At 46.3% G+C, this 19,051-nt stretch overlaps 1 protein-coding gene across 4 annotated transcripts in view; it reads left to right on the top strand.

Annotated features, from left to right (window-relative positions):
* Positions 1 to 19,051, top strand: part of NTRK3 (neurotrophic receptor tyrosine kinase 3) — a 208,243-nt gene that overhangs the window by 49,939 nt on the left and 139,253 nt on the right. For all 4 annotated transcript variants that reach the window (XM_027644458.1, XM_027644460.1, XM_027644459.1 and 1 more), the window contains 5 exons: positions 3,079 to 3,147; positions 10,429 to 10,586; positions 12,874 to 13,016; positions 13,621 to 13,762; positions 15,899 to 16,195. In XM_027644458.1, the coding sequence (XP_027500259.1) occupies positions 3,079 to 3,147; positions 10,429 to 10,586; positions 12,874 to 13,016; positions 13,621 to 13,762; positions 15,899 to 16,195 (809 nt within the window). The remainder of the gene's footprint in view (positions 1 to 3,078; positions 3,148 to 10,428; positions 10,587 to 12,873; positions 13,017 to 13,620; positions 13,763 to 15,898; positions 16,196 to 19,051) is intronic.

The raw sequence follows: 19,051 nt of genomic DNA, 5'->3' as shown, positions 1-19,051 counted from the left end.
TGGACATGGATAAGGAAATTGAGGCTGAGAAGTATTTGGGAGTGGTTGGAGAGCAATGAGTAGTGTGATTCAGCCTGCTGGGAGGGAGAATCAACTGGGTCAGGAAGGAGAGAGCTGGCACTGCCCAACCATGGCACAGGAGGATGGGGGTTCTTGTCACTACAAACAAGAGGGATTTGGAGGTGGCCACAGACTTTCAGTCTTGGAAACAGCTGCCAAAAGGCAGAATGGGCAACTGGAACTAGGAGAGAACTAGCTCTGGCTGAAAGTGCCTTGATTTTCCCCAATCCTCCCTGTTTATGCTGTACAGGACACTGGGAAACTTGGTGCAGCTGAGGTTTGAGCACAAACAGGATTTACAAAGTGCTGGAGCTCAGAGCTTCTTCACCTGTAGAGCTGTAATTTAGTCTCCTCCTGTGAATGTACTGTGATTCCATCTCTAATTACAGAATCACATGCTACCTTCCCTGTGAAACCTGCCCCATCCAGCATGTGGGATTGATCTCTTCTGGGGAGAAATCAGTTGCTGTGCTGTGAGGTTTCTCTGGAGGAGCTCTATCTTTTGCAACAAAAGTCAGTAGCTGTACCTTTGTGGAATCCCAATCCTGGCATCTCTGACCTTTGGAGTTTTTGTGATTGAAATGATGTATTTTTAATGTGTGTTTGTGTGCAACCCCTTTCTGTTTCTGTGCTGAGGTCTGTCTCTGAGGCTGAGGAAGGACCTTTCTGACATTTTGAATGTCCAGGGTGTCTGTTTCCAATGATAAACATGTTCCTCCCCATGTGTATCCTGACTGATCTGAAATCAGCTGTGGGTGTGTGTGCCCTGACCAGCCCTGTGGAAGTTGATACTCAGGTCAGATTGAACAGCAGCTTTGCCATTTGAGAGCAGAGTCTCCTGCCAGATGTGTGCAAGGGAAGACCTGTCTTCTCTTTGCCTAATATTGTTGTGGGTTGTTGCCTGGGGGAGGGAAGAGGTGGTAAGAGTTGGTTTCCAAGGACTGCAGGAGATGAGAAGTGAAGCACATCTGCCTGGCAAAGCTCCTTGCATTAGTGAGGTTGTATCCTTTCTCCATCTCTCTGTGTCCTAAATTGTAATAACACGATCATGCTATTTTTGATTCCCTTATTTGCGTGGAAAGCCTGTTGTTTTTTCTCTTCTCTTTCAGAATCCAATTTTCTCTTGACATTTCTGCCTAATGTAGCAAAACATGACCTTTGAGAAAGGACATTCCAGTGAGATTCACTCCCTCCTCTGCATCTCTGCCTCTCTCCCACATCTTGCTGTCTCTCATGCATCCCCTTTACGCTTCCTTCTTCTCCCTGGGCTGGGGGAGGGAGTTTACTGTCTCACTTTTCAGTAACAGTGAGCTGCTCCTTCCCCTCCTACTTTTCATCTGTCCTCACAAAGTTTCCAGGTGCTCAGTGCTCTGGGGTGGATAAGAGATGGAGTCTTGTAATATTTTTATTCTTCTCTGCTTAGCTTCACCTGCCATTTTTGCCACCTTTATCAGAGGCTGGAAGCAGTTTGTCTACAGCCATAGGAATGGTGGCGTCATAGTCATGTGAAATAAGGTACCTGTGGTTTGCTGTGGTTTCCGCAGCGGGGTAGTCTGATGTGAAGCAGAGACAGAATTTAATGAGGCAGCACTGTGCCATCATGGTGTTTGGGATTATTCTTCTGCCAGGCTCGTGGAGAGCCTTTGGGACGATGCTTTGCTGTGTGAGCAGCTTCCCCACTCCTAATTGCAGAGTTCTGGGCTTCACAGCATTGCTTGTGCAGGTGGGACAGGACAGAATTGCTTTTCCCTTGCTGCAACCTGGTGTAAGGCAGCAAATAAATCCGTCATCCCAAATCCTCATGCATCAGACCTGTGCCAGCAGGAGCCATTCAAGGGTTTACTCTCTTGGTTTTAGCATATTTCTGCAAATTAAACAGGAACTGGGGTCTGGGCTGTCCACTGTCACTGCTCTGCCACCTTGCCTCATACCTCCTGCCTGGCCAGCCCAGAGTTGAATGAACCTCCAGGTGTTTCATGCCTCTGGCCTTTCCTCGCTCTTCCCAGCAGGCAGGGCTGAGGCAGAAGGGTGTCTGCAGCCTTGCACTGAACTGCCCTGCTTGCAGCTCAGAGTGGGGATGGATTTGGTGAAAGATGTGAGGCAGCACCTCCTGTGTGTTCTGGAGGCCAGCAGATATTGGAACATTTGGTTTTCTCCCAGAGCTGCAACCACCCATCTCTCTGCTTCCCCCATGGACTGGTCACTCAGTCAGGGGCTCTCAGGCTGGCTGAGTGTCCCTGGGAAGGCTGCTCACTACAGAATGTGCTTTATTACCATCTTCTTATGCTGTTGGAAACCCAGTGCTTTCCTCTTTCTGCTTTTCTACCCCACATTTCTTTTTTTTTTTTCTTTTTTTTTTTTTTAATTAATTCAGTTGCTTTTCACTCTTTCATCCTCTCTGGCTTTCAGCTGAAGAGATGTCTACTGGGTTGCAAAGCTCTCCCAGGTAGATGAGATTTATGTTTTTGCAAGTTTGGGCAGATGGAGAGAGGGATGGGGAGCTGTTGGCTGCTGTAGCAGTGGTACCCCTGGGTGCAAGAAACACACAGTCATACTGGGACACCTGGAGCTTACAGCTACTGCAGATCATTTGATAACACCTTGGGTAATCATCATGCTGTCATTTGAACCTGGCTGTTACTATTTTTAACACGAGGTTTCTACGTAATTTTTTGTTCAAGTTCTGAAATTAGACTTGTTCTTTTTGCTTGTGGTTGGTTGAGCTCCAGATTCATGGGCAAGAATCAGACATTGGATTTTTTTTTTTTCTTAGCACTGCAGCAGGATATAAATCATTTTCCTCCTTAAAAAAAAACCAAACTAAAATGAGAAACTTTCATTTGGGTTTGTCCTCATTAAAATCTGTCATTATTAAATCTAAACTTGCATGCTGAACTGCTTGATGGCATCCCTGTTGAGGAGGACGATGAGATCTGTGGAGGTGGTACGACCACGTGCAGGAAGAACTATTTACTGTGACTACTTCTCTTTTTTTTTTTTTTTCTTGTTAATTTTCAGAGACCTCTCCGGGAACCGCCTCACCACTCTGTCATGGCAACTCTTCCAGACCCTGCGGCTCTTTGAACTGTAAGTCCTGCCCTGGGGGTACCTCCTGGGAGAAGAGGGGAGGCTGAGAGGAGGAATGATATCCAAATAGGGCTATTTTGAAGCCTGTGAATGATTACCTAAAACTCCAGTGGGCAACACCATCCTTGGAAGGGTTTCCTGGGTACAGGAGCACCAGAGCAGAACTGCTTCTCTTTTAACTTCACAGCAGCTGGCTAATTAACGTCGGGATGATGAACAAGTCATGCTTGGGGTAGTAAACGGTTGACTAACTCTGGGATCACATTAGAAATACTTACTAGGCCAGATCTTGAGTGAATCTCTTCAAATACTTGCTCTTCATCTGTTGCAGGGTAGGAATAACTGTTTTTCTTTAGTTGGTAGACATGCTTTGTAAGATGCCCTGGATTTTTAGGCGAATGATTCTCTTGCTCTCTAACAACAGAGGCACCTCCCAGCTCTGATGTGGGAGATGGTGAGATAGTGACTCTCCTGGGGCACTGGTGGCCTTCAGCCTGCTGAATTATTGATAGAGCATTCAGCATCGTGCTTGAAGAATAAGTGGACACGAAATCAATGGAGCGTTGCCCTGATGACCTGTTTTGTTGAATTTTAGAAATAGTTGTTTGGTGGGTATAGAAAAAAAAAAAATGTAGGATTTGTCCCAGAGGATCCTGGGAAGCTCCATTCATCCTCACCAATGATCAATAGAGCTGTAAGCTAGAAGTGACTTATGAAAGAATAAAGACAGTCTTTCAAGTGGGAGTAAGTGTGTTATCACCAGTGTTACTGCAGTGTATTTTATTTCTGTCAAATTGTTAAATGAAAAATACTAATAGTGATATTAGAAAATAGCAAAACGCCCTTCTGATGGGAAAATTTGGCTTGCAGAGTTAAAATGCTGAATTTGGAATTTGTCTCCTCACTGATTACAGCTCTAAATATTTTTCAAGTCTGGCTCGGGTTTCAAGTTTAATAGCATGAGTCATTTGTATTCTTAGACCTTTACTTATTGTCATTGTGCTGTCTGGCAAAACTCAGATTGATGGTTGTTACCCAAGAGAGACCCAAGAGTGGAGGAGCAAATGGGGCTGCAGTCCTGAGCTAGTGGCACTGGCAGGGCCTGGGGTAATGGTGAGCCTGCAGATTAACGGGAATATTTCCAGTGGAGCTCATTTTTATATGCCTCTGCTCCATTTGCTCATATTTTGTTTCTTCAGGCACATCCCAGGTCTACCAGCCCCCATCAGGTTCAAAAAAACAATACCAAGCAAAAAGGGAATTGAGAAGCTGCTTTTGGGGCAGCAAAGGGTACTTTGCCTGATGAAGTATACACCTGTGTTGTCCTGATATGATGATCCTGGCAGGGAGCTGGTGTGCTTGGGGTGGCTTTAGTTGCTGTCAGCAGGGTCACTTGGGGCCAGCACTCCACAGCATGGCAAGCGGGAAGGAGCTGAATTACTTGGCTCGTGTTGGAGCTGTGCTCAGAGCTGTTTTCTTGGAGATAAAAAGCCCCAGTGAACGAAACAATAATGTCTGTAGAACTGTGGGAGATCACAGGGCTGGTTGGTAGGAAGTTGTGATGGAGTAGGAAAGCTACACCAATGTAGTGTTGTCCATGGTGTCCCGTAGGGACATTTGGCACACTTGGCATAGTGTGGGGCAGGAGCCTCAACTGAATCTCTCCTGCTCCAAGTTGTGAAAGGGGTCTTGGCAAACCACTTCCTGGCATCAGCTTCAGTGAGCAATTTAGACCTACAAATGTGCCTGCCCACAGGGGCTGCCTTGCTGTTGGCTGAGCTGGAGTAAGAGCCTGGTGAACTTTATTTTTCCTGAGGAATTACTTTGTCACTGGTGCGTCCTGACAGATGTTCCTCTCTGAGCTCCTTGTCATTTAGGATCCTCCGTCCATATAAGCACAACTGAGATGGAGTCCACCAGAATAATTTGATGATGCTGTTCCCCAAACATGACAGGAGAGGGATATGTTACCTGATGTCCCCAGGGACCTCAGTGTTTAAGGGACAGAAGGATGTGCCTGTTCCTTCCTTGGGCCATGAAACTGTCCTGCTAAACCTTGGATTTGTTGGAAAGAAGGCAGCACAGAGGTGTAGTCTGAGAGGTGTAGCTTGAGCTATGGGCTCTGAATTGATGTTGGGAATTAAGGTAAAGGCATATGTTGTCTACATGGTGGTCACAGTGCTAGAAGGATGAGACCTGCTGGTGAAAAAAAGCAATCCTCGAAGATAGTGAGGAATTACTAATGGATGTGAAAAAGTGGGAAATATGTGGTTGTTTTTTTTTTTTTTTTTTTTTTTAGAAATGCAGAGGATGGGTGAGTAAGAGACAGTTTTTTGGCATAATGAGCTCCAAAGAGGCTTCCAGAACCAGGAAAGAGATAGAATACATGGCCCACATAAAGTGAGTGTGAAACACTGGTGAAAGCTAGAAAAGGAGTTGCAGATTGATATCAGCCAAGGACTTGAAGTTGAGCCAAAACTCTCTGGAAAGGGAGAAGGTGGTGAGCAGCAGAGACCAATACAGACAGTAAGCCTGAGGAAGGCAGGCTAAGCAGCAGTGTTTGTGCACAGCAGTGGAGAGGCCAGAAGACTCCAGGGACACAGATGCTGACAAGAGTGCTCTTCTCCAGAGGGTTAGGGCAGTGTGGAGGGTTGTGGGACAAGCAGATCTGCGGTGGCTCACCAGAGGCACCTTACATTGAGTGTCAGTGCCCCTGTGCTACCAGGCAATTGCGGATCCAGAGGGAGGATAGTCATCAAAGCTAAAACTGTGACTTACAACAAGGCAGCTTGGAGCAGTGGAGCATGTGGTGAGGGAACTGATGGGAGGATTGTCTCCAGGAGAGTGTTGGGAGAAGAGGAGCTACAACTGATTGTGTCATGGAGATTGCCAGGGAACATGAGACCTGATAAAGCCATTCAGAGTGAACAATGAGGAGGAAAGAGTAGAAGACTAATAGGAAGACCAGAGAGGTGGATGGGAACCTGAGGCTTGAAACTGCTGCTTGGCTGCATCCAAGGTATCACAAGCTCATGAACGTGGTAAGGCTTTAAAGAAAAGTTTCTTGTTCAACGTAGCTGAGATTTTCCCCTGCTGACTCATTGAAGAAAGGATGGCAAAAATGAGGCACCTTTCCAGAGAATATTATCTCTTGCTCTTTCTGGAAAGAAACAAGGCTTGGAATGGTTTCCAGTAACTCCAACCCTAATTCCCACAGCACGGGCTGACCTTGACCAGCAGGGCTCAGGCTAATGAGCACAGAACTCTCCTAAGTCTGAAGCTGAGTGTGTGCAGGGAAGCATCTGACACATGCAACAGCTCATAAACATTGGACTTAGAGCCTTTCTTATCCAGAAGTCACAGCTGGTTTCCTCTGTCATGTCCTTGGCTTCTTTTGTCATGTCCTTAGAGAGCTTAGGGCTGACATTTCAAGAAATTCCTTCCCGGAAAGACCTAAGACTCTGTATCCAATTACGCCTTTGGTTGTATAAAACCTTGTAGTCCTGAACATCTTACCACTCTGCCTGGCCCATCAGCATTTCTAATACCAACAGTCCCTGCCAGCTTGCCCTGCAGTATATTTCTGCAATGCTACAGGAAGAGGCTTTGGTGGGGATGGGGCACAGCAGCATCTCTATTAATGTTATGAGTCCAATTTAACATTGTCTCTGCCTCTAGCTTAGAAACTTCTTCCTGCCAACAGTCCCACTAATAGAGCTGTAGCTAAACAGTGGGCACTTGCCTGCTCTCTGCATTAGCTAATCCAGATGTCAAACAGCAGCCATCACTCCCTGTCTGAGGCCTTCCCTTTCTATTCTGTCCCTTTCTGGCAGGGGTTCGGAAGCAACAGTTCTGGTTGGAACATCAAGAGAAGCCCTGGTTCTGGGAAATAAATAGAAATGAAAAACAAAACTAGATTTTGTTCTGTCTCTACTGAGTGCTCTTTGGTTCTCAAGCTTAGGCAAGTGGCCTCGGTCCCAAGGTAGGAAGAGTGTTTTAATTGCAAGTGTAAAAAACCTTGGCAGCAGTTCTATGTGAATTGAAACAGACAGGAGAAGTGTGGCAAGGATCTCTGCTGCCCTCTGAGAGGCTTTAGCTGCAGACAGCTTTGCTTTAGCTGATGAGTGGGGAGGCATGGGACAAGGCATGTGTCTCATTTAGCTGCCTAGTCTGGAAAAAAACCTGCTCAGTGTGTGTGAAGTTCTGTCTGTTTCAGTACATACTGGAATGCTGATGGCATCTCTCTCCCACACTGGTTCACCCTGGTGTAGGCTGTCCAGGCAGTTTTGGGAGACAGTGGGTACAGCTTTCTGTAGGGATCAAAGGTGGACTCAGCCAGGCACCTGTAGGGTCACTGTTGCTGAAGAGTTGACTTGGTGCCTATATGGCTCTAGGGTTTCAGCTTTGATGGGTCATTGCCCCATCAAATGACAGTTCAGGGCATGATTGTCACAGTTTTTCTCTTTCACAAGCACAATGTGCCTATTTTGGGAAGGGGTTGTGCCCAGAGCACACCCTACTGAAACCTCTGCTTTGCCTGAGGCTGGTGGATGGCTCAGGCTCATGTGCAGATTTCATCTCTTTTTGGGCCAACTCTTTGAGTCACAGAGCAGCTCTGCTTGTGCAGAGAGAGCCCAGTTTGCTTATGGCTGTGACACTTGCTATTTCTTACAGGCATTTTCTGTTTTAAGGAGGCTTGAAGAGGGTGTGGGAGTGTGCACCACTCCTGAGCACCTGCAACCAAGCAAGGCTTTGGCAATAATTGCAGGCTACATGCAAAAAAAAAAAAAAAAAATCTCTTTTGGGTTTATTTGTCTGCTCCAGGAGTAAGTTATGCTGTATACATCCCATGACAAGGAGCCTGCCTTAATTCTCACTGCAGTGCCACTGCACCCATGGGATGGCAGATGTTTCTGCAGCACATGGTGATGTCTTTTGGCCCAGCAGTGGGTTTTATCGCCTTGTGGTTCCCAAGGTATTTTCCTCTTTGCAGAGAAGAGAAGGTTAATTTTATCTCCACAAGCAGAGGGTCGTAGGTAGTGGAGATGTGTTACAGAAATGTGGGGGGAAGAGTTGGAAGGAACCACAGCTCCTAATGATCCCTGCAAGGGATGAGGTCTGAGGAGAGAATTGGAGATCCAGGTTTCTGAGCAGGTGCAGAACAGTGAGAGAATGGAAATCCCTGCATGCCTCTCTGGAGAGCTGGCTGCCATGGCAGGGCAGGCATCAAGCAAGGAGGGAGGTGCCTTCCACATGTCAGGAGTGCTTTTGCAATGCATGCTAGGGAAAATGGGTGCACACATCTGTGCCCCTTCTACCTGCAGTGCTGTGCCAGCTGCCAGTGGCACTTGGTGCATCCAGCCCATGCTGGGAGTTAATTTGTGCAAAAGCCCCTGTGGGGGTCTCGATTAGAGCAAGTTACATCACTAACATTGGGTCAGGTTGTGGGGAAGTTCTGCCCTGAAGCCTGCAGCTCCTGTATTATTCATGACCGTTCATGAATTAGCAATGGGCCGGGAAAGCTGCTGTCTATTACTTACAGAGCTGCCCTTAAGTGCTAGGATAGCAGCTCTCCTGGCAACCTCCTTTCGTGAGGATATTTGCAGCAGAGCAGAATTTCTCCCCCATTGCATCTGAGCTCCCCCAGCTCCCTGCCAGGTCCCAGGGTATGTCCCTGGTTACCTGATCTGCCATTAGCCAAGTCCATGGCTCTTACCCGCATGCTTGTCCTGCTGGTAGCAGTGATCCTGAAAGGAAAGTGGATTCATGGCTGTGTAGAAGAGGTTGTGAAGCATGTGCAAACCACTGGCAGTAACTGTCATAGCACACAGGGAATGCCTCATCACTCAAATCCCACCAAATCACTGTGCTAATCTGTTCTGGTCTGTTAAATGTAGTGCTTTGGCCTTTGAATTGCTTGTCTGAACCCTGTACCTGTGTCACAGAGGTTTATGTGCTTTTGGTGGGAAAGAAATTAACTGATGAAAAACCAGAGTGTAGTTCAACTCAGTGTTTGTTCTGGGGAAGAAAAAAAAGTTAGATGACATCTTGATGTATGAGAAGATTAGGGTTCAGTTTTAACAACCCTGGGTACTACCAGAAGATCCCTTCACTTCTTCCTTTTGCAGCACAGTATTGACAAAACAGCAGCTGCAGATGTTTGGAAGGTTGTTTCCAAATCCTGTTACTCGGTGAAATTAATTTTGTAAAAGCAAGCATGAATTTTGCAGTACCACGTGGAACAGAGCAGGAAAAAAAGCTTTTTCCTCTCTGATGGGGGATCTAGATATCCCGTGAAGCAATGGTTTGACCTTTGGAGATGACCCTTCTTTGGGGTGACTGAGCTCATCTTTGGCACTGCTGGCTCCGCTGATCCCTACTTTCTTTGCTTTATAGTTATGTGGCGAGATATTTTGTTTCTTCAGGCTGTGTCTCCTATTTTGTTCAAGTTATCATTGCAATCTGCTTTGATAACTCAGTCTGCCCTCGCTGAACACTGGGTTCTTCTCCCGGCTGGGACTTGCCTTCCTTGCATGACTACAGAGAGCTGCAGAGCTTTAAAAATGTAAATGAAATGGTTAATAGGTTGGAAAATCAATTATAATAAACATTCCTGGTATATAAACTTTGTGTAAGTGTGGTTTAAATGAAGTACATTAAAGGCAGTGCTTTTCTCCATTTCTCCTGGCCAGGTCAGCAGGGTCTCTGTGCAGTGCTGATTGATTTGATTAAAATGCATGTTACCTTGCACATTAGCTCATGTTCTGGGTCACCAGGAACCCGTGTCTGTACAAGGAACTTGGGAGAAGAGCTGCCAGCTTCTCTGAGTGCCTGTGGGAGCTGGAGGTGTGCTTTGCCCAGCAGGGGCTTAGACTGCTGCTGAAGTGGGATTTGAAGGTGTGAATCAATATTTTAGGGCAGTGGGGAGCTGCCTGCTCCTTTGCTGAGGGTTGACTCTTCTGGGTGTCCGGATGACTGTGGGACTGAGCCACAGCTGAGCAGATCTTGTGGTGAAGGACATTGTGTGTATCCCTGTGCTGCCCTGGGAGATGTAAAGCCTTGTGTGCACACATGAAGGAGACTGAATGCATGGATATGTAACTGTGGAAAAGACAGGAATAATAAGTGCCAGAAGACCCCGGGCAAATAACATGGAGACAATTCTACCTTAGCTCTTACACCTGCATGGTGTCTGTCCTCCCATGGGAGCCTGAAGCCAGGCGATGGCTCTACTCATTCTTCCCCATCCCACTATCCTTTCTCACCTCTTTCTGCCCACAGGAGACTAGAGAGGAACCTTTTTAACTGCAGCTGTGACATTCGCTGGATCCAACTCTGGCAGGAGAAGGGTGAGGCAAACCTGCAGCACCAGGGCCTCTACTGCATGACCATGGATGCAGCCATCATCCGTTTGCAGGACATGAACATCACCCAGTGTGGTAAGAATCCTGGGGCTGCACGTGAGGGAGGCTAAGAGGGTGCCAAGAGGGCTCCCTGTGTTATCCAGCACTGCCGGTTCAGTTATTTGCTTGGGAAGCCTGGTGTAGCAGAATCCCACCATGTGGTCAAGAACAAGAAGATTGAAGCTGATTGGGGTAGTTTGTGGATTATAAATAGAGTATCTGGGTAAATGTGAGACTGCTATTAGTATGTGTATGAAAGATATTGGGTGATCTGGGGCATTTTCTTTACTGCAATGCTGCTGCTTGACAAAGTGTCTGTGGTGAGTCTGTGATGTCTTGAAAAGGGCTGTTTCATGTTGATCTTCCTCTGTCTAACAAATCCTAGAAGCAGCATATTGTTAAAAGACACTGCCACTGTATCTTTTATAATTACTCTTAGGAAATGCATGTCTCTATTTATTTTCCTTTGTTTTATTTTTCAATTGAAATCCCATATCTGTAGGGAAGAGGTAGGAGTGACTTTATATCTCTTTCTGTTTCCTGCTGATGTTTAAAAGAGTCCAGCAGCCCCAGGAGCAACATGAGGCGTGTTCAATAGTTATCCCTCTTTCCTTCACCTTGTTCATGCATCAGCTGCCTGTTTGGTGTCAGTTTTTGCTCTGCTATTGCCATTACTGGAAAGCATCCCTTGCAGAGTAAGGAGAAAGAGATGTACCTTCTGCAGAGCAATTAAACTGCCTGTACGCAAGCAGCTGTCAAACTCACAGGCTGAAAAAAGGATGAAAACCAGAGGATTTCTTTTTTTGATGATCATCCTCTATACTAGGAATTTGGGTTTGTTACTTTTAGCAGTAGTAGATAAACAGCATGCATGTTTGGATTTGCATGACTTGGGGTTTTTTGTTGTTTTGGTTTTTTTCAAGTTCATGATGGCCCGTTAAACTCTGGGAACTGGCCAAAGTGTGCCTTCATGTGGATGAACTAAAAAGATTTGAGAGTGCTGTAATTTCCGCCCCACGTGGGAAGAATAAGATTCAGGGATTAGAGATAAAAAAAAAAAATCCTTAGGGATCAGGGACATGAGGAGAGGTGGCTCCATCAGTGGTGGTATTAGACTCTAGGAGATTCTAGCAGGAGGCTGATTTGGGAACACAAATGTGCTTGTGCAGTATGAGCTCCTCCTCTGACCATGCAATCTCCTGGAAGGGCAGAGAGCTACACTGGTCTGCTTTCCTCCAGAGGAGAGTCTTTCTGTTCAAGCATTAAGACTCAAGGGATGTTGTAACAATATTTGTCTTTGTCCTTTGGTGCTGAGGGCTGGTGTGGCTTGATGTGGCCATGTTTGATACCAGCTCAACCTTGAGAAGACCATACATGTCCCTCCCATCTCCCTCTCCACTGATTCCTACCACATTTGTGGCTTTGCCAGGCCTTGACCACTGCCTCCTTTCTTCTGGCATCCCCCCAGTCAGTACAATGTTCCTTCCCTCCTTTTGTGACTCCCTGATGGCAAAAAAAGAATGTGTGTCCCTATCTATGGCTTTGCATTCATGTGATGGATACTCCTGCCCTATGATGGGATGGGACCACTGATCAGTTCCTTCTGCCCTGCCTCCCCAGTTTGCCTCTGAAAACATCCCAGAAAACCTCCCCTCTGCAAGAAGGCTATTTGCCCTTCCTGCAACCAGGACTGTCTTGTTTCATGTTGCAAGGATATTTGGTGCCTGTGGCAGTAAGGAAGTGGTGTAAATCAGAACCGCCATAAATCAGTGAATCCCTCTGCTACCACCGAGGAAGAGCAAGGGCACCTTTTACTAGGAGAACTGCAGTTAATATGAGGACACATCCTTGGTCATCTTCTCTTGATTGTTATAAAGTAGAGGGCACTTTCCTCACCTGAAGTGCTGGGTGCCCTGCGCCTTATGCCTGGAGATATGGGGATGCTTTGGATCTTCTCGCAGTACACAGTTTTCTAATCCCAGGTTACTGCCACTGTGAGCAGCTTCTGTGGGAGTAGCGAGATGGGGATGGGGGTTGTATGAAGGGAAGGGTGGCCAGAACTGGGCACTAACTTTCAGATTCAAAGATGATCAGAGGGTCTGCTCAGCTGGCACGTTTCCAGTGTCTACATTTCCCCATGTCCAACATCCCTCTTTCCCTTGGTAGCACAAGGCTATGCTATTATCTCCTGCTACTTATCCCAGGGTGCTGGAGGCTGATTTGGGAAACAGCTTGGTGAGATCTGAGTCCACACAAGTGTTCTGTGTCTGGCTATAGCAAATGCTGCACCACACCTGAACACTTTGGTGTTTGGCTCCTCTAGACCTTCCTGAGATCAGTGTGAGCCACGTGAACCTGACGGTGCGGGAAGGGGAGAACGCCGTCATCACCTGCAATGGCTCGGGATCGCCGCTGCCGGACGTCGACTGGACGGTGGCCGAACTCCACTCCATCAACACCCACCAGGTAGGGGCCACAGGACCTCAGTGCTGCCTGTGCTCCGTATGTCAGGGGCAGAGCAGCTGCCAGGGTTTCCCCAGGTCTGTGAGTGTGGGGCAGAGGATCCAGGTAGATGGTAAAGACTGCTGTGAAAAATGTAAAATGATTGTATCAACCATTACTTTCCCCCATGAGAACCTGGGGGCTAACAGAGGGGAGCAAAACCTTCCCTCTGCATGTCTGGAAAGGGAACAGGAGAGAGCTTTGTATTTCAGTGATCCCTAATTGAATTAACTCATGTCTGCTGTAATGAAACCAACTGTTTGCAGAGATGCCTGCAATAGCCGTGGCTGAATTAGGCAACTAAGCAAGATTTTCTAGAGGCAAAACACATTTATCAGTGCTACAGTGCCATGACTCTCCCCTTCCAGTAGTTCCTCTTATAAGATGTGGTGTGTTTAATCAGGTGAGGGAACACCTCCCTTCACACAGATCGTAGTTGTCCTTAGGTTTTTGAGACCTCCTTACATCTTGCATGGGAAGCGTGATCCTCTTCTTCTGGGGGTCGAGCAGGGAAGCAAGGATCCACCAGACACCAACTTCTGTCTGTATTTCTCTTCATGATTTTTAGACCAACCTCAACTGGACCAATGTTCATGCCATCAATTTGACCTTGGTGAACGTCACCAGTGAGGACAACGGGTTCCTGCTCACCTGCATTGCCGAGAACGTGGTGGGGATGAGCAATGCCAGTGTGCTGCTCACTGTCTACTGTAAGTACCACTGGAGAGACCTTGTCCATACAGAGGCTGGAGGGGCTGCCTTGGGAACTATTTGAGTGCATGGCCACTTGCTACCTGTGACGTATTGGGTTTGTGAGTGAGGATTAGGAGGAGCTGAGAACAGTGAGGAGAAGGTGGATCCTCACACACCTCTCTCTCAAGTGTCAGTAATTTTGTTTCCCTGATGCTTCCATTAATCCAGAAATGAGTGCTAGAGCAGGGGAGGAGCACCAGTACCGCACTGGTGGTGGGCATCTCTCCACTCATCTCTTGGAAGATCCAGTAGAGTAAGAAAAAGCCAAAAAGGGACTAAAAATCCGTTTACAAATACAGAGTTGATTGCCCTGATGCTATGTGAGAGGTTCAGTGACACCGTTGTTAAAGACAGTTTAAATCTTGCCACTGATTTCAGGGATATTAGTGCTTCCCCCAGGTCCATTCCTTCAAAGTTGGACTGCAAATGCCACGTAGATGTGCACATGTAAAATTTCAACTGTTCACTTTTATCTGCAAGTAGCTCAACTTTCTTTGTGCTTTCTAATATAACATAACACAAACCTGACCTTAAGAGGAAGTTTACACAGCTTTGTGGTCTCAAGCAGCTGAGATTTACTATATTTTGCTGTGTCTGTAATATTTGCCCTTACTCTGTAGTTTGAAAATCTGTCCCCCACCCCCAACCTTACCAGGTAGAGTGGAGACGCATGTGGGATTCTGAGTAGTCTTGGTGAACCCATGCATGCTGCATGATGCTTTACTACTTTGATCTTCCTCCCAATAAGTGCTGTTGATGGATTTAATAATGGAGGTGATTAAAGCTCAGCTCAGAGGTGACTGGTCAGCAGGCGCAGGTTTTTTGCGCGGTGTTTCAGCATCTTTCCTCCACGCCTTAAACAGCACCATGCCCATGCCTATTTTCACCTGTGAAATCCTCTAAGCTGCTGACAGTTTCTGCTACCCCTGCTCTTGTTGCCCAGACCCATCACTCAAGGCTGTAATTTCACACTGAAAAGATCTGGGTTTGTGTGTGTAGGTGGCTGCCTGTTTTGAATCCTCCTTGCCAGGAAGATGTGAACAAGCCACATGCAGATCTAGGCTTGTGAGTGAAAGAAGGTGGCTGGGACATAACTGTGTGGTTCAGGGTAGATGGGTGCTGGTGGGAGAATTTTGTTCATCTCCAACCAGCTCTGCATCTTTTCTTCTACAACATTCACTGCCTGACAAACTCAGAGTTTTTTCCAGAAGATGTGTCTAAGCTGGTGTGTTGTTTTTCTTCATTGTGGATGCCCCATGGATTGTCTTTGCAGATGGATAGTACCAGGAAAAGACGAGTTTTAGGGAAGACTTATATCTTTGTGTCCTTTATCTTTGCACAAAACTTGTTCTTCTAGTTCAGACCTTGCCAACCTTGAGGTTTGGGACCTTACATGTAGGCGTTGAAATGGGGTTTCAGAAGCGATAGCAGAGCAACATTTGAATTCTTGGGGTGTCCCAGGGGAAAGACAGTGCATATGCAATAAATTGAAGGTGGAGTCGCTGCTTTTCTTATCCCTCTCCCACTCTAACTCCCTTTAATTAAACCCCCCTGGAGGCTGTTCGGCGAGTGAGAACTCCTTTGGGATGTTCAGGCAGTCAAAACCCCCAAGGACAGGCGGTCACTGAGGGATGTTTGCTTCCACAGCAGTGCAGTCCAAAATTGCTTGGTGTGACTGGAGAACTCCCATGGGCACCTTGCACTTGTGTAATGTAACAGTGCTACATTGTGGTGTCCTCCTTAACTGGAACAGGTGGCCTCCCTGTGATCCCCTGGGAGGAGGAGAGCAGCAGTAAGTGTGTGGACTGGACAGCTCCAAACTTAGTTATTCCTGGACTGGTGAAAGGACCATCCTTGCCATTAATTTCTACCCCTGTTCAGAAGACCAGGAGAGATGACTCTGGCTCAGATCCTCCTTTCAGGGAGTGTGGAGTGGTTCTTGTGATAGGGCTCCTTCTTTGCAGACACCCATTGGGAAGAGTAGAAGGAACAAGGGATTTTGGAGATTGTCAGTAACCTTAGTTTCCGTGGTGCACAGAGACATGACGTGGGGTGGAGGTGTGCTGTGAGCCTGCCATGTTTCTCTCTGCTAGATCCCCCTCGCATCCTTACTCTGGAGGAGCCGGTGCGACACCTGGACCACTGCATTGCGTTTGCAGTGCAAGGGAACCCAGTTCCCACCCTTCACTGGCTGCACAACGGCCAGGTGCTCCGGGAGACAGAGATCATCCGTGTGGAGTTATACCAGCAAGGGGAAGTGTCTGAGGGTTGCCTGCTCTTCGACAACCCCACTCACTACAACAATGGCAACTACACGATTGTGGCCACCAACCAGCTGGGCTCAGCCAACCAAACTATCAAAGGACACTTCCTTGAAAAACCCTTTCCAGGTAGGACATTCAGTTTATGTCGTTAGGGTTTCTTGCAATCTGAAGGTTTTACTGTGGCCCTGACAGTAATCCTTGCATCTAAACAAGGCCTTAACCCAAGCTGGCCTTTGTTAGAGCATCAGGTTGGAAGAGGTGAACTCTGGAAGCCTCTTCTGACTAGTGTGATTTTCCTGCTCAAGTATAATTTGGTGTCATATCAACTCTTTAATGCTGGGAGAGATACTGACTGGTTTAGATAAATTTGTTTTTGTAATATATTCTGCAGTGTATTTATTTATTTATTTTAAAGATCTTTAGGAATTTCAGTGGGAATAGGATGTAAGTTTGGCCAATTATTTTGGATCTCCTCTTGGGTGTCCCAAAGAGGTTGCTCAATTTTTTTGAGAGAAAGTATTCTGCTACATGATAGTTATAAGGTATAGAAAGTAAAGCCCTTTGAAGTGATGCAGCTCTTCCATTTTTTTACTTCTAGCTTGCATTTGTGAAATGATTAAAGCTGGATGTAGCAGTGTCAGGATTGTTTTCTTTCTGAATGCGGTATGTGCAATTCCAGGATGACAGGTCTACAAAAGATGCAACGGCTCAATTAGTCACTTTGCATCAGTTTGCTGGCATTTCTTAACTGATTGCTTGGAATTCCCTGTTGTACTTCCTGGTGACTCAGAGCTTAGCTGCAAAAAAAAAAAAAATAAAAAAAAAATAAAAAGCATTTGAGGACATAAAGATCCAGCTCTTGGGAGTGCAGCAGAGACTTTTGTAGTGGCCTGTCTGCTTTTTACAGGAGTGTCTTGGTCTGCTCTCTGATGTTGCAACACCACGCTGGCCATCATGGAGTTAAGATCTGTGCTGCCTTCAGGAATGATGCCATGAGAAAGTGGCAGCTCTAAATTGGCCCCTGCAGCCCAAGAAAATCCAGCAAAATAGGGCGTTTGCTAAATATAGAAAAATACCAACGGTACTCTCATTTATTATTTATATCACACCATATATGTACACAGAGTTTTCCCGCAGGTCAAATATCATAAATGCAAACCCAAATCTCTGCCTTGAAGATCTGACAATTGAACAAATGAGCTGATATGGATGGGAGTGGAAAATTTGTATTCTGACTTCAAGGATGCTGCCCTGTTTGAATATCTGACCTATTTATGTTTCCTTCTGTCAGGGCAGAAGAGCAGCTTATCAAATGTAGGTGGGTGAGGAGAAGCAGACAGGTTTGCAGTCTCAGCTCTCTCAGGTCCCACCCTTGTGACTCAATTTCCCCATCTGTAAAATGGGAACAGCTCTTAAGTAGATGCTGGATCTCCAGAAAAGAGTGGCAGATATGCTGTTCTGGAGAGCTGATTTTGGAAATGTATCTGAGCTATGCTGTGATGTGGGAAAGCACGGTGATGTTTGAAGACCATCTCATGCTAGGGGCTCTGGGAGAATGGGATTGTGTGACACGAATGTAAAGTACTGCCCTTGTGAGTGCATCTTCAGCCATGCCTTGTGTGTACTGTTGGTGTGGACTGCTTACTGCCCCTGAACCATCTCTCAGCAGGAGCTGACCCATTTCTTTTATTTCTTCTGATCCAAAGTCCCAAGCCATTCCTCACCCTGGCAGCCCCTGTCAGCACAATGCAGGATGTAATTTACTTTCCTTGAAGCTTGTTGCTTTGTCCACTACCACAGCTGACATATACACTCAATGCAGTTGACGTTTATAATTTCCCATTTGAAGGTAGATTCCTTCAGAAAATGCCACACATTGAAGGTTCCCCAGTGTGATTCATTGAAGCCCTCGTTGCCCACAGCAGTTCAAATGTGCAAGGACTTTCCTGTCAGTACCCAGGATAAGGTTATTAGTCTTAATTAATTAATGAAAGTGTAGTGCCTGGAAGACTTCCTATCAGCATAGAAAATGATCTGTGACCATGTATTTTAGAACCCCTCTAGTTGAAAACCTCTTGCTGGTACCATGCCACACTGAAGTTTTCCAGGCCAAGAGGAGCAAGGTACTGTTAGAAGCTGGGTGGAAGCTGGGAGATATATGCTACGTGTCATATCCCCCTTCTCTCTGATGCTGGGTATGTAGGAGAAAGGGCAGTGGCTCCCAGAACAGATTTGTGTCATATCTTGTAAAAATCTTGTTGCATGTTGTCATTGGTATCTCTGCCATAGGCTACCATCTCCCTATTTAATCCACAAAGGTCAGTGTACCTGTGATGAGTGTTCAGTACTTTGGGACCTTCCCACAGAACTCAAGCTGGTTGAAGTTTCTTGGTTATTTTTTTATGCTTTGAAAAATAGTGTTTACTGGAAAAAAGACCAAAGAAACCCTTTTTGTGGATTTCTGTTGAATTTGCTTAATCCAAGAGAGAAAAAATGGAAAGAAGAAAATGTAGAAGCAGTAAGAATTTTATGACTAGACTCCGTCTACCTTAATAGGAAAAAAAGGTCTCCAAATAAAATACTTCTTCTTTTTCCCCCCCCCTTCTTGCTAGAAAAAGCCAAGGAAAGTTACACTTCTGCTCAACTTGAAACAAAAATATTTTTTCAGGCTTTTTCCCTTGGTTTGGAAAGCTGTGTTTGTCACCCGGGGATTGTTTTATGCTTCCCTTCCAAAACTCACCCAATGCTTCAGCATGAACATTTCAGCATCCTTGCAGGAGCCCTCTGCCAGCAAAGCTGTGTAAACTCCAGTTAATATCGGGCTCAGTTTCTTACACGGGCGAGTGAATTGAAAGCTAACGTTATTCTCACACTGTGTAAACTGAGTGTCACCGAGGGCTTTAGACCTCATTGTCTGGGGCCTCAGCCACCTTTGGAACTGAAGGAGCTTTCCTGAATAGACTGGAGCAGTCAAGAGGCTGA

The sequence above is a fragment of the Corapipo altera genome, unplaced genomic scaffold, assembly GCF_003945725.1.
Source record: "Corapipo altera isolate COAL_440 unplaced genomic scaffold, ASM394572v1 50, whole genome shotgun sequence".
Classification (NCBI taxonomy): domain Eukaryota; kingdom Metazoa; phylum Chordata; class Aves; order Passeriformes; family Pipridae; genus Corapipo; species Corapipo altera.
The sequence above is the reverse complement of the archived record's forward strand: the minus strand, read 5'-3'. Positions and strand labels throughout refer to the sequence as shown.